Source organism: Pezoporus occidentalis, unplaced genomic scaffold (assembly GCF_034315485.1).
Source record: "Pezoporus occidentalis ecotype Australia unplaced genomic scaffold, CSIRO_AGI_Poc_V1 ctg278, whole genome shotgun sequence".
In the NCBI taxonomy this organism is placed as follows: Eukaryota; Metazoa; Chordata; class Aves; order Psittaciformes; family Psittacidae; genus Pezoporus; species Pezoporus occidentalis.
In genome coordinates this window covers 433,576-446,919 of record NW_026914697.1, presented here as the reverse complement: position 1 = coordinate 446,919, position 13,344 = coordinate 433,576, and the positions used below count along the sequence as shown (strand labels likewise).

The window sequence follows — 13,344 nt, the reverse complement described above, 5'->3', positions numbered from 1 at the left end:
GGAGCCAGCAGGGCACAAATGATGTAACTGGGGAGGGAAGGGAGTTCTTAAAACATGAGCAAGTTAATGAGGGCTTTTTTAATCTTAAAGCCAATACCTAACCCCACTGGAGGGCACAGAGGCTTTTGGTAAGGCCATTTCATCAGACAGGCACTGGTGTTTTACAAGCAGTTTGAAAGCTACTGTTAAAAGGAAGGATGGGAGCTGTTGGAGGAGGGGGAACACCCAAACCCTGGCTTGTTTTATGTGCTTTGTGTGCTGTGTGCCACCATCAGTGACCTCGTTGCCTTATCGCTTTCATGTTGGGGTGTCGGATCGGCCTGTGAGCCGGGAACGATCCCTGCCTGCTCCTATGGAGTAAGGCTAAGCCGATTAGTTTTATAGTGCTGCAGGCAAGACCTGCCTTCTGCACTGATGTCAGCAGCCAGGGCGGGACTTTTACAGCCCTCTGGCTTTGGGGATTTTTTTTTTTCCCTTTTTTTTTTTTTTTTGGGATAATCCTGGCAAAATTCCTGAGCAAAGTTTTTTTCCTTTTTTTTTTTTTTTTCTTTATTTGAGCAGCCCCTCTCCATGCTGCCTGTGAGCTGCTCTCTTATTACTGCTCACTTCCTGAAAGGAGACTTCTTAGCAAAGGCTCTTGCTCCAGCGCTGCCTGGGTCTGACAGAAGAAGGTTATTGAGGAAGGCGACATAAACCCTCAGCCTGGAAACTTTCTGACACGCGCAGGACCGAGGGGGAGAGAGGAGCTTTTGGCTGCTGCTGCGAGAAAGAAGAAGAAGAAAAAAGCTCAAAGAATTCAAAAGGGGGGAAAGAAGAAAGAAGGGAAAACACTCAAAAAGGTAAAACACTCTTAAAAATGATTCTTTCCAGAGAAGCCTCTTTGAGGTTGGAGTGGGGTGGTCTGGGGTGGAGGGAGCGCGAATGGTCTTTGAAATCAGAACCGTCTCCCTGGAGAAGGAATGAGCCCGAAGAGCATTGCACGCTGGAAAAACATTTATGAGAATGAAAACCATGTTCACCCTTCTCCAACATTCAGAGTTTCCATAAAAACGCAGGGTTGTGTTTCAAAGCGTCTGCAGGCAGCAGGAGTCAGGCATCCGCGCTCGCGGCTCCCTCGCCTCCCCCTGTCCCCACGCCACTCCGCTTGCTTGATTGCGTTAAGCCATCCGATTGTGTTTGCCGCTCTCAAACGCGATCCTCTGCTCCAGAGCTGCCGCGGGCAAAGCTCTCAATTACAGACAGCAACAGCTCTAATCCCTGCGGCAGAATGAGACGTTCCTCGCTGTCTTCATTCCCGAGAATACACACATCCTGCGCTCCCTCTTTTGCTGTCTCTCTCCATCTTCAGGAGCTGCCAATGGCTCTTCCCCTCCTGTACAATGTGGTCAGAGGATTAGAAACTGTCTGCCCTGAAATAGTTGCAATGTCATTAACTTCGGGGGCATCACCAGGCATTTGGCCCCGTTGCACCAGTCGGGTATTTCTTTGCTTTGATTATGTTTTAAAGGGTTTTTTTCTTTTTTTCAGAAGATCAATCCCTCAGAACATGTTATTTTAAACATCAAAGTAAATATTAGTGATGGGGAGATGCCAGAAGATTATCTCATTAGAGCTGAAGGAGCTGTGCTATAAATAGAAAGGAGTTTATAAAATAACCTTGGCAAATAGCTTCCAGAGGGGAAGAATCAACCAAGGAGGAAGCGTTGGGCCGTGCTGGTCGGAGCTGCGCTCCAGGGCAGGTACCTGGGGCTGTTTCTGGTCAAGCATATGCAGGGATGTAACCTCGGGGGGGGTTGTTTTCCTGTTTCAGTGCATGCCAAGACCCATGTTGGCTGGAGAGAGCCACACCAGAGATCTGTTTCTTATTGTGGTCGTTAATGTTGCTGTTAGCAGAGCTCACGTGGTGACAGTGTGCGATCTAGTGCATGATGGGTGAGAGCAAGAAGGTATTTGAAGTCTTTGTTCATTTCTGGTCCTCCCTGCCCCGTGCTGTAGATGGTAGAAGGGGAAATGCTCTGCTGGGGGCCCAGGCAATTCCCCAGCCAATGCAGGGGTGATCCCTCTGCTTTGCTTGCCAGAGCCTTGCCTGGGCTAGCCTGGAATGTCTCCATCAGCGAGGCTTCCTCCAGTTCTTGGGAGGTTGTTCCAGTGTCACAGGGTTTCTCCACATATGGAGCACACCGAGTGCTCCAGTTGCTCCATCCTCAGCTTCCCGTTGTTCCTGCTTCGCCCCAAGGCCGCTCCCTCTCCTTCCCTTCTCCTCCTTAGATCCCTAAACCCCTCCAGCGCTCATTGGTGTGTCTCCATTTGCATTCCCCAAGCAGCTGCTTGTTGGGTGGAATGGGAAAGGTCCTGTCATCTCCCGTAAATCATGCTTTTCCCAGATAAGGCTCAGGGGCTGAACTGTTTCTTTTGGCAGAGGAAGACCCCAATAAGCTGGGACTGGGTGAGCAGTCGATGGGGTATGAAGTGCAGCCCTAAGGGAAGGTATTGCCTGCTCAACATAGTGTCTGCTCCTTAGGGGAGAGGCCTTTTGAACACCAACCTGCAAACCTGTAACATAAGAGTCTGTTATCACTGATGGCTCAAGGCCACCCAGAGGCTGTTACAGGGAGGAGTAAGTGTGCTTATCATCACATGAAGCCCTGGTCCAGAGACAGCATGGGCTCAGCTGCCCAGAGGAGCAGCTCCATGGAGGGCTTTTCAGCACAGGTTGCATCAGGCCCACCCAGGGGATGGTTCTGTTCAAGCACTTATCTAAAGCTTATCTGAAACCCCCAACTCCAAAACCCACTTTTCTTGCCAAGTTTCCAGCAATTAGTTCATTGGAAGCCAGAAACACCGCAGGATGTGTTTGTCACGTCCTGTCCTGCCTAGATCTCAAGTTAACACAAATGAACTTAAAACAAACAGAATTCGGACCAAATTTGCCAAAGGTTCAGGAACAATTCACTAGTGATTTAGATGAGGTCAGCTCAGATGTGCTGAAGACAAGCAAGTCAAAAAGGTCTTCGCTTGACCCCACCACCATAGGAAATGTTTGCAGGGCGAGTGGTTACAAACATTTCCTGGGAATCAGCAAGCAGGTCGGATCTCATGCCGTGATTGGAGAATGTGAAACATGGAAAACCAGGGGCTGGGATACAGCCTCCTTTTTCAACACAGAAGGAGGTTTTAAAGGGACACCAACAAAGCACATTTTCCAGTCTTGGTTACTGCGAGTGCCTTCAACTGAATCTGCAACCGATTCAAGACCTGGGAGATTCACCACTGAGAAACACTGCCAAAATGTTTGAGCTCCATCTGACTTCAGTGGAGTAATGTCAGAGGCACGTGTTGAGCGCCGGGTCTCCACCTGGCTGCTCCATTGCTGCTACCATCTACCTTCTGCTTTCTTCCAGGCTGGGGAAGGAATGCTCGGGGTATGCCATGTCTGACTGTTCAGCATCTTTATGTATCTGTTTTTCATCCCAACCCACTGGCATTGCTGTTGTTTCCTACTCTTCCATCGTAGCTTAATTTTCAAAGGGAAAATGAGTTCAATTATATCTATTCCTGTGCAATTCTGCAAATCTTTCTGGATTCCAACATTCGTAAATGTTGGTTCCAGCTGAGCTGAACTTCTGGGTGAAATACTGGCTTCCCACTGTGGGTTTGTCCTGCTGTCCTTAACACGACTAAGACCTCACCCCAAAGTGGCTCCGGTCAAAGCCACAGTGCAAAAGATAAGCTAAGTCCTGTCAGGGTTAGCGGCTCCTCATTCCCTGGCCATGGATGAAGGCAGCTCCTCCATAGCCAGGCACAAAGAAATGTACTCGGCATCCTTTGGGCTGCAGCTTCCTCGCTGGGAAGCCACACGTGCTGTTTCACCCTGCCGTACGCCATCAAATCCAAACCAGCAGGGCCATATGTTTCCCTGAACAGAGAACCTGCAGGGAGGGCAAAAGGGCCCATAAACTCTCTGCACAGCAGATTTCTCAGAGCTCGCTGAAGGGAGCCAGAGCCTGGATGATCTGCAGATCTGTGAGAGCAGGATGGGATCTGCATCATGCAGCCCGATGGGATCTGCATCATGCAGCCCGATGGGATCTGCATCATGCAGCCCGATGGGATCTGCATCATGCAGCCCGATGGGATCTGCATCATGCAGCCCGATGGGATCTGCATCATGCAGCCCGATGGGATCTGCATCATGCAGCCCGATGGGATCTGCATCATGCAGCCCGATGGGATCTGCATCATGCAGCCCGATGGGATCTGCATCATGCAGCCCGATGGGAACTGCAAGACTTCACCCCACTGCAGAGCTCCCTTGGCAAGTTCCTATGGGGTAAAATGTGTTGGGGTCTTTGGTGCTCACACTGCCTTGCACGTAGGGTGCCCCAGGGTGGTTGCATGGTGGGGTCCCCATGCTCTTGCACACGCTTCCTGCTCTGCTGTCACCAAATCACTTCTCTGCTTGCCTTAGTTTTGCCTTGCTGTGAAATGGAGCCGGGAGCACTTGCCTGCTGGCTGGGAGATGCTGGAGGGAGGTGAGGCTGTGGGGATGGTGGCAGGATTTGTGTTACTGTGCTCTCGGTGCCCTGGGAGGCTGGGTGCTTCCTGCACCTCTGCAGCAGGGAGTCCTGGTCCTGATGTGCTGGAAGCACACAGCCAAGCAGGCAGAGCAGATCAGGATGAGCCACCCCTTTGGCCAGCCAGGGTTCCTCTCCCTTTCTCTGTGTCCCCATGATGCAGCCACTTCCCTGAAAGGACGTGTTTCTGATTTACTGGGAGGACAGCGTGGTCCAAACTGACTTTGCTGCTGTAGGGTCCTGCTCACAGCTCACTGTGCTTCCTCCAAGGCACTTCTGTGTGTAACCCCTGAGATAATCTGGGGTTTGTGATCCAGACCTCACCTCATGTCAAGGTTAGTGCTGTTCTGAGATTATAATCCTCAATTATACTTCGACTCAGCCTGGCAGGACCAAATCAGCAATGGGTGTGGAGCCAGGCAGTGCTGTGGATCCCATCCCCTGTGCAGCTCTGTGCTGTTGCTGGATGCAGCATTAAACACTGCTATGCCTGGGGATGCTGTGCTGTGGTGGTGCTAGAAGGAGCTGCTGATCTCTGTGCTCACTGCAGGCCCCATGGTGCTTCTCACAGCCCTTGTGGGTAACAGGAGTCCCCTGAGATGCTCTTCCTGTAAGGCTCAGTGGGGTTCTCTTACAACTCCAGCTTCAGCATAAGACCCTGTGTTGTACCATGGATGCAGGTGGTGTGGCAGGCGATGAGAGGGCTTTAGTGGGGCTCTGCTCTCCATCATAGCGCTTCCAGTGTAATGATCAGACACGTCTTTGTTGGATGGTCCCAGCATGGATACAGCCCTACAGATGAATGGGGTATGGCCCTGCCTGGAGGCCAGGTTGAGGAAGGAGTCAAATTTAGGGTGCCACACTTGGTGTGGGAGCTGTGGCAGGTCCCTGTAAGCTGTTAACTGTGTAAAACGGGGCACTGCCTGAGCTGGAACAAAAAGCACATCCCTTTGGCAGCCCGGATCCCTGCCGGAGAACACCGGTGGCGGCTCTGCAGGTGAGCGGAGCTCAGTGCTGGCGCAGGACGGTGTTTGTCTTTACGCAGCCCCGGGGCTGGGCGCCTTGTGTTGCTGTGTTGTGTAAGCACAAAGACTGCTGGAGGGCTGGCGCTGGAGCCAGCTCCCCCGGGATGCGGATGGCAGCGCCTGCTTCCCGCCTGCACCGAGGTGTGAGATGTGAGTGCTCCGGGCCTTTCCCAGCGCCTGGGGCAGCTTCCTGGCATCCAGAGCACTGCAGAGCAATGGGGCTTGCTCTGTGCTGGTGCAGAGACCCAGGAGATGGGGATTCTCTGCTGGCTGCACTGAACCCAGCAGAGAGAAGGGGTAGTCTTATGAAGGCAGAAGGCAGTTAGGCAGACATGGAATACACATTCCAGATACAAACCCAGCCTTTGTGCATGCCATATCCACAGGTATCAGTGGTGTGTGGTGGCACACAGAGGGCGTGTGGGCAGCGAACGCAGGCGTGCTGTAGGTAGTATGCACCCTCATACAGATAACCTCTATCCTCATACAGGTAGCATGTATCCACGTGCACAGCCGTGATCTGCATGCGTGTGGTTGACATGTGCATAGTTCCATGCACTGTGCATGCGTGTGGTTGGCGGGGACGCTGCATGGTAGGAGATGCCCTTTCTGTCAATGACTTCTCGGTTGTCTTTTTGACTCTGCTGGTTTGTGCGTGGCTGGAGCCAGCAAGGAGCGTGGTGGCTGGGGGCCAGCAAGTCTGGGTCACGTGGAGCGGCTCCAAACTATTGCATAAGTCCTGTCTGAAAGTGGACCTGCTTGGTGGAGTCATCTCCTTAAAGCAAAAGAAGTCCAAGGCTGGGAGCTGTTGGGTTCTCAGTAGCCACTTTCCATCTGGCTGATGCTGGCTGGTCCAGCAGCTGGATTTGGGCTCAGCCCTGGGGCTCGCAGTGCCCCGTGCAGAACACCCCTCCCTGATGATGAGATGAGCTGGCACTTCTCTCTGGCTTTCCTGTTGAGGACCTCCGAGCATTTTACCACACGTGGGGAAATGCAGTGACCCCCAGATAGGGCCAGATCCTTATGTAACGGACAGATAGGATTTCCAGAAAGCAAAGCAGTCAGGGAGAGGTCAGTGCTCCCAGCTCTCCATTCGCATGCCATGGGTTGCTTTTGCCCCTTTTGCTGGTGAAATGAAAGCTCCTGCTGGATTCTGGGGAGGAGCAAGGGGGTAATTCGGTCCTTTCCTCACCGTGATTGCACTGAATAGACTTGACTGTAAAACAGTTCTCGTGTTTTAAAAAGAAAAGCTACTCCCACACAGTACTGGAGTGAGCCCAAACCCCTGGGAAGCTTTGCTTGTACAAAGGGATGGAGGGTGTGCCCGGCTGCAGCACAGCAGGGCCCATGTGGAGTGCGGCAGCAAGCAGGGAACACAGAGCCGGGGGTCCGAAGGCAACGAGGGTGTTCTCTGCTCACCCCGGGGCACCAAGCAGGGGGATGGAGACCCAGGACCAGACCCTTCACCTCTGGGGTTCAGACCGGCAGCATCAGTCTGGATTTCCCACGTTGCCTTTGGCTAGGGTTGGATCTTGTTTTAACAGTGCAAAAGCCTCATCTGTCCCCCAGGCAAACACTGAGTTTGACCCTGGAGTCGCTGGAATGGGTGTCTGTAAAGAGCTGCTCTTGGGATGAGATGAAACAGCTCTTACAAGAGAGGGGCTGCAGCAAGTATTGAAGGCCCCCTTGCAGCCAGTGGGTAAGGAAAAGGCAAAAGCCCTTGTCTGTGCTCCAACGTGGGCTTGATAACGGGAGCAGCCAGAGGGATGGCGAGAGGATCCTAAAGGGTTGCTGTAGAGCAGTGTAGGCAGGAACCATCCCATGGCTGGAGGCTGCTGTTTTCTGGTGAACAGTGATAACTACGTGTTTCTAATTCCTTGCTTGCTGTGCCCCCAGAGAGGCCAGGCTTGGAGCAGCAAAGCAGACTCAGTTCAAGCTCTTGTTTTCAGTTCTGCAGACCTGTGGCTTTAACCCGTTTTTTGCGTGCTGCAGCCAATGCTCCTCGCAGTGAGCTGCTGCTGAGTTAAGGCTGATTTGTCTGGGTTTAACCCTTAATGCTACCCCAGAGCTGAGAAATGACTTCCCAGTGGAAGTCCTGGCAGGATGGCTGCAAAGAGGCTTCTGCCATCTGCACCTCAGCGTGTTTTCAGCTTAGCAGTCCAGTGGAATACTTTGTCGGGAATATCAGGATGGGCTCCTGCTGAAAGGTCTCAGGAAGCAGGAGGTGCAGCGTGGCGGGGGAGCAGCGCTGTTTGCTCTGTCCTCAGGAAGGTGCAGGAACCTGCCATGGTGGTGACTGTGCAGGCATGGAGCACCCATCACCCCAGCCCATCACCCAAGGGAAGCGCATCAGGCCAGCACCCCCCTCTGCACTGGGAATGCAGTGCTCACAGGGAGAGACCTGCCTATTGCCCTACCCCGGTGTGCACAGTCAAGGTGGTGAGGAGGAGGGATGTAGAAGTGGTGAGAAGTGATTTGGGGGAAGTGTCAAGGAGGTCAGAGTGTCAGAATCACAGAGTGGTTTGGGTGGGAAGGGACCTTAAAGCCCATCCGGTGCCAGCCCCCTGCCATGGAGCTCCCAGGGCCTTTGCTTTTAAGATGTTCCAGCCCCTGATAAAGCAATTTCCCCCATGCTTTTGTGAGCTCTCGCAGGGAGGTGGAGATGGAGCTGGTGGTCCAAAGGTGTCTCCTTGCTCTGCAGTCCAGGTACATGATGGTTTTCTGAGTGTCACCTGAGTGCAGCACCATGGGCTGAAACCAGGGCAGTCCCTGGAGGCCATGCAGAGGAGTTATGCTTACAGCAGGATTTGGGACATAAATTTCAGCCAAGGGTTTACAGTCAAAACTTGTGGTCCTCCATGAAGCAGCAGCAGCAAGAAGGAGGCTGTTCTCCCAGGAAACATGGTGACTTTAGGCTGAGCATCCATGAGCTACAGGCACTGTGAGGTCTGCAGTGTGGATGTGGTGGGCAGCTGTGAGAACAGGAGGTAGGTAAGAGCCAGCTGTGCAGAGCAGGGGTTCCATGAGGGTGGTGGTGATGCTGCTGCCAAGTGCCTCTCTGTAACACTGGCATGAGCCATAGATCCCAGCACCCTGCAGTGCTCCCCCTATTTAGCAAAGATTGTGATGCTCATGGGGCAAGCTGTGTGCTTGCAGCTCTTCCCCCAGTGATAACTTCAGAACTGGTGGGACACTTTCATACTGCAGTGGATGAAGAGCAAAACTCCCTTTGTTGTTGTGTGTACAATGGCCATGTAGCTGCGGGGTCTGAAGTGCTGCTCAGCCCATTGGCAGGGTGATGAGGGAGCCAGAACCAATGCTGGCTAAGCTGTGGGCCGTGGCATGGTGATAACCCCAATGTGGTTATGAAGAGCTATGGCCCCTTTTACAGAGGAACAAGAAGTAACCATGGGGGCTGCTGGCTTTCATCCATTCATTAATGCCATAGCCAACAGCACAGCCCAGAAATGCTGTTGAGGGTGAAGCAGTGAGGCCATGGGATGCTCTGCTCTGCTCCCTCTGCTTTGCTCTCGCTGCTCACAGGCACTGCATGTCAGGAAGGTGTCAGTGGAAGGGCCGGGGGCTGCAGGGGGGATGCTGCAAGTATTTCCTCCCACTGGGGCAAGCTGGAAGCAGAAATCTGTGTTTGTGTTTATTTCTCCCTCTCAAAGAAGGGAAAAGGACACCTGAGCTCATAATTTGCAAAAGTTGGATGAGAAACCTGGAAGCTGCCGGGCCCTGCATCTTTAAAAGCAGTTAAATTCCTTTTCTCTGCACTAGGAGGCACCTTGAACCTTCCTCTTGGCCCCGAGCAGAGCCCATCTGCTTCCTATTACCTTCCCATAAAGCTGCCTCCCCGGCCAAAAAGCCGGGCTTTCAGGGAATTCTGTCTGCAGCCCCGATGTTGAAATTAGTAACAGTTGTCATCTGTTTTTCTTTTTTCTCTTCTCTTTTTGCTTTATTCCAGCTTGAATCCTAGCCCCCAGCCCCATCTTTTCCCCGTGTTTTTTCTTGGTGCGGGAAGAGGCGACCTCGAAGCCGCCATCGGCTCCGGTGGCACCGGCCCCATTCCCCTCATCCCGCCGCCTCTTCCCGGCCCACGGGTTCACGCGGCGAAAGCCACCTTGGCGCGGGGAGCGGGAGCGTCAGCGGGGCGCCTGCCAAGGACAACGAATTCCTCGGGAAGGAGCAAATCGGAAGCAGCCCAAAGCGAGGGAGGCACGAGACCGGAGAGGTCACCCCACGGCCCGGACCTCCCCGCAGCCCCTCTTCCGTCCCCACCGGCGACATCCCGGTGTCCCGCTGCGGATGGGGCTCCTTAGGCTTGTCCGGTTGCTGCTGCTCCGAGAGCAAAGTCTGACAAATGAGGTGGTGGAAAAGTTTCTCTGTATTGAAGCCGCAGAGCCCGTGCTCCTCCGTGGCAGAGAGGAGAGAGCCGGCTCCTTCTCCTGCGGGACATGAGCTCGTTGGGGTCTCGGAAGTGAAGCGCTGCTGGAAGGGGCCGTGTTTTCCTGGAGGCCCTTCCCCCAGCCTGGCTTATGGGAATTCCGCAGCTGTAATTCCTGCTCCTGCCCCCAGGCTGGGGGCTCCGGGGTCCTGGCGCCTGCAGCTCCCCCCCTGGCCCCTGTTCCGGGGGATGCTGAGGAGCCAGGACTGAAGGGGAAGGGCAGAGGGGACACGGGGGCACCACTCACGGCTGCTGCAGCTCAGGGGCGCGGAGAGGCAGAGGAAGGACAGGGAATAACGACAGCCTTGAGGAAGCAGGTTCGACAGCTGGAAAACAAGAGAACTCAGTCGTGTGAAGCCCAGGAGGGAATACGCTTCAGCTGAGCAGCTTTCTGTCCACAGACCTTGGAGCCGTGACAGGATTTAAAAGCTGGAATCTCAAGCTTTAATAGATGCTGAAAAATGCTGACTTAGGGCCGCAGCATTCCCGGCTTTTGCTTTGCCTTCTCCCTTTTCCAGTTCACTTCCCACAACCCAGCAGGGAGCAGGCACAGAGCAGCCTGCAGCATCCCCAGCACTTGGCCGTGCGTTGCCATGGCCCTGCCTTTGCCCTCTCGATGCTGCATCCGGTGGGTGATGCTCCAAAGGATGCTGCCACCAGGTGAACATGGTCTCATGGACCAACCCTCGGCATCCTTGTGTTGTGGTGGAAGAAGGCAGAATTCCTGCCCATCCCTCTTGTCTCCACTGCCTGCTTCCCTTTACCTGTTGTGGGTGACTGGAGCAGCCCGAGATGAGCTATAGACAGCTTTTCACCCATCAGGCAGTTTATCCTCGCAGTCTTTGAGGCCACTATCATGGGTGCTGTGTCTGTGCTTTGCACAAAAATTACCTGGCAAGTGGCACCAGAAGTGACTGGGGAGACCAGCCCCAGGCCTCACTGTGGTCTTTGGCCGTTTTTAGTTGTAAATAAGCAGTTAAAAATCTTAACATTTAAAATACAGAGCTCCAGATTGTGATTTAAGGGTGCGTGGTTGGTCCTCTCAGCATCTTTACATTTTACAAAAGGACTTTCGACAAGGGTCTGTAGGGACAGGCCAAGGGGAATGGCTTGAACCTGCCAAAGGGGAGAATGAGATGAGCTCTTAGGCAGAAGCTCTTCCCTGTGAGGGTGCTGAGGCGCTGGCACAGGGTGCCCAGAGAAGCTGTGGCTGCCCCATCCCTGGCAGTGTTCAAGGCCAGGTTGGACACAGGGGCTTGGAGCAAGCTGCTCCAGTGGAAGGGGTCCCTGCCCGTGGCAGGGGTTGGAGCTGGATGGGCTTTAAGGTCCCTTCCAACCCAAAGCATTCCATGGTTCAGTGATTCTTCTTTTACCTCACCTATGTAGTCTCATGCTGGAATGGGTGTTATTCCAAACCCCCGCAGCACAAATAACATTAACTGCATGGTACAGATGGGAAAACAGAAGTTGAAGTAAATTGCAGACTCCCAATAGGACACGGGGCGACCAGAGAAGGAACCATGCTCTCCTGCCCTGTGTTCTAGCCAGTAGTCTTTGCTATTTAAAACACAGAAGAGCAGAGAGAAGCAAGGGTTAACAGCGTTATTCCAAGTGCTTCCTTACTGGGACGAGGACCACACACATGCCATAGCTATTGACACCTTTGCAAAGAGCATTGTCCTCCTGTCTCCGGCCGAGCAGCTCAGGAGCTTCTGTCCCGCTGTTCCTCACCCTGTTCTGGACCATCTGTGAGTTGTAGCTGTGTCTCTGGTCTGATGTCAGGCTTCGGTATCTGTGGCCTTTGCAAGAACACTTGCATTTTGCTGCCGAGCTGCTCTGGAGCAGAGCATCACTGCTCAGATATTTGGGATTCTCTGGGTGGTGGTTAGGTATGCGCCGTATTCATTGCAGACGTCATCGAGTCGCTGGATGGAAACAAAACCCACAGGCTTTATGCAGCTCTCCAGCGCTATGTGAATTTTGTGTAATGGCCTCAGACTGGGTGGAAATTATCTGGGAGCCAAAAATCTTTCACTGAAGCAATTAGCGAATCATTTTAAATCACAAATACAATTGGGATCTCACGATCCATTTGTGGATAGGGCTGAGGGTAAGGGTGAGTTCACTGAATGGGGCCTTTGTTTTCAACCACTTTCTTAGGTTTAGCCAATGCATTCTGAGAGCAAGTGCTCTTCTTTCAGGGCAGTGACAGTCATTAAAGTGTATTTTGAAGCCAGGGAAACTGGAGGAGAGAGGATCTCTAGATTGCTGCTCGCTACCACCCTGCTAATGCTTTTCTTTCATGCTCTTCTTTAAGGGATCAGGTAACTGAGACCACCTCACTCTTTGGTTTGCACTTCCTCGGGGGTGTTGACAAAGGATGCCCATCTATTCGATGCTGTTTTCCTCAGGAATAAGGTGTATACCAGCCCTTTAGTGCCGCTGCCAGAACAGTGCAGGGGCTGTGCTGGGAGCAGGGTTCTCCCCGGGGAAGCACCCGGGTGTGCAGTGTCCCTGTAGCAGGATACCGTGACGTTCCAATGCTGTGAACTGTTAATAGCAGTTGCGTTCACTTCCCTCTTTCTCTCCCCTTTCTTTCTTTCTTTCTATCTCACTCTTCCTTTCTCCAAGACCTAAGGCTTTCCTCATTCCCTCTGCTCACCATTTTCTTCTTTGTATCTTTCTCCTCCATCCTTTGTTGCTCCTCTGCCCGTTTCCTGCTCACTCATCCCCACTCTCTGCTTCACAGGGGCAATGCCACCGAGAACCTGGGGCTCACACTAGCCCATGCTGACCCCGCACAGCACACGGCAAAGACACCGTTGGCTTCGCTGCTTTGGGAGAGCACGGAGCGGCCGAGGATGCCTGCGGAGGGACCGAGGACTCCTGTCTCTACATAAGCAGTGGCCGAGGGAGAGACATGTTGGGACAGCGCCCTTTCAGCTGGCACAATACTCCCTGCACTGAGACAAGCATCGCTAACCATGGCCATAGCTTGGAGGCTTCTCACGTGGACTGTCATCTTCACTGCGGCTCTGCGCAACTTTCCCGGTGACACGTTCCAGTCACAAGGTAGGAATTGAGTGGGAATGGGAGCTGGAGCCACTCACCTCTGCTGGCAGGAACCCTAAAGCTGGCCCCGGGGAGGTCTTGGGGTAATGTTGTGCTGAGGACGAGGTGGAGACACCTCGAGCTCTGCTCTGCTCCCTGCACTGCAGCAGAGCTCCTGCTGCTGGATGTGCAGGTGTTTTCCCTTGTCCTGGAGGAAGGGATGTGTTTTGCTCTCGGATGTTGTGCT

General features: G+C 53.3%; 1 protein-coding gene across 5 annotated transcripts in view; it reads left to right on the top strand.

Annotated features, from left to right (window-relative positions):
- The window catches only part of ADAMTS10 (ADAM metallopeptidase with thrombospondin type 1 motif 10), a 64,501-nt gene that overhangs the window by 13,941 nt on the left and 37,216 nt on the right, over positions 1–13,344 (top strand). For 2 of the 5 annotated variants that reach the window (XM_062625200.1, XM_062625199.1), the window contains exons 2-3: positions 562–839; positions 12,796–13,118. In XM_062625200.1, the coding sequence (XP_062481184.1) occupies positions 13,031–13,118 (88 nt within the window). In that variant the 5' untranslated portion in view covers positions 562–839; positions 12,796–13,030. Of the gene's footprint in view, positions 1–381; positions 840–1,555; positions 1,740–12,247; positions 12,371–12,795; positions 13,119–13,344 lie in introns of those variants that run through there. The other 3 variants (XM_062625202.1, XM_062625197.1, XM_062625201.1) reach the window with 3 other exon arrangements.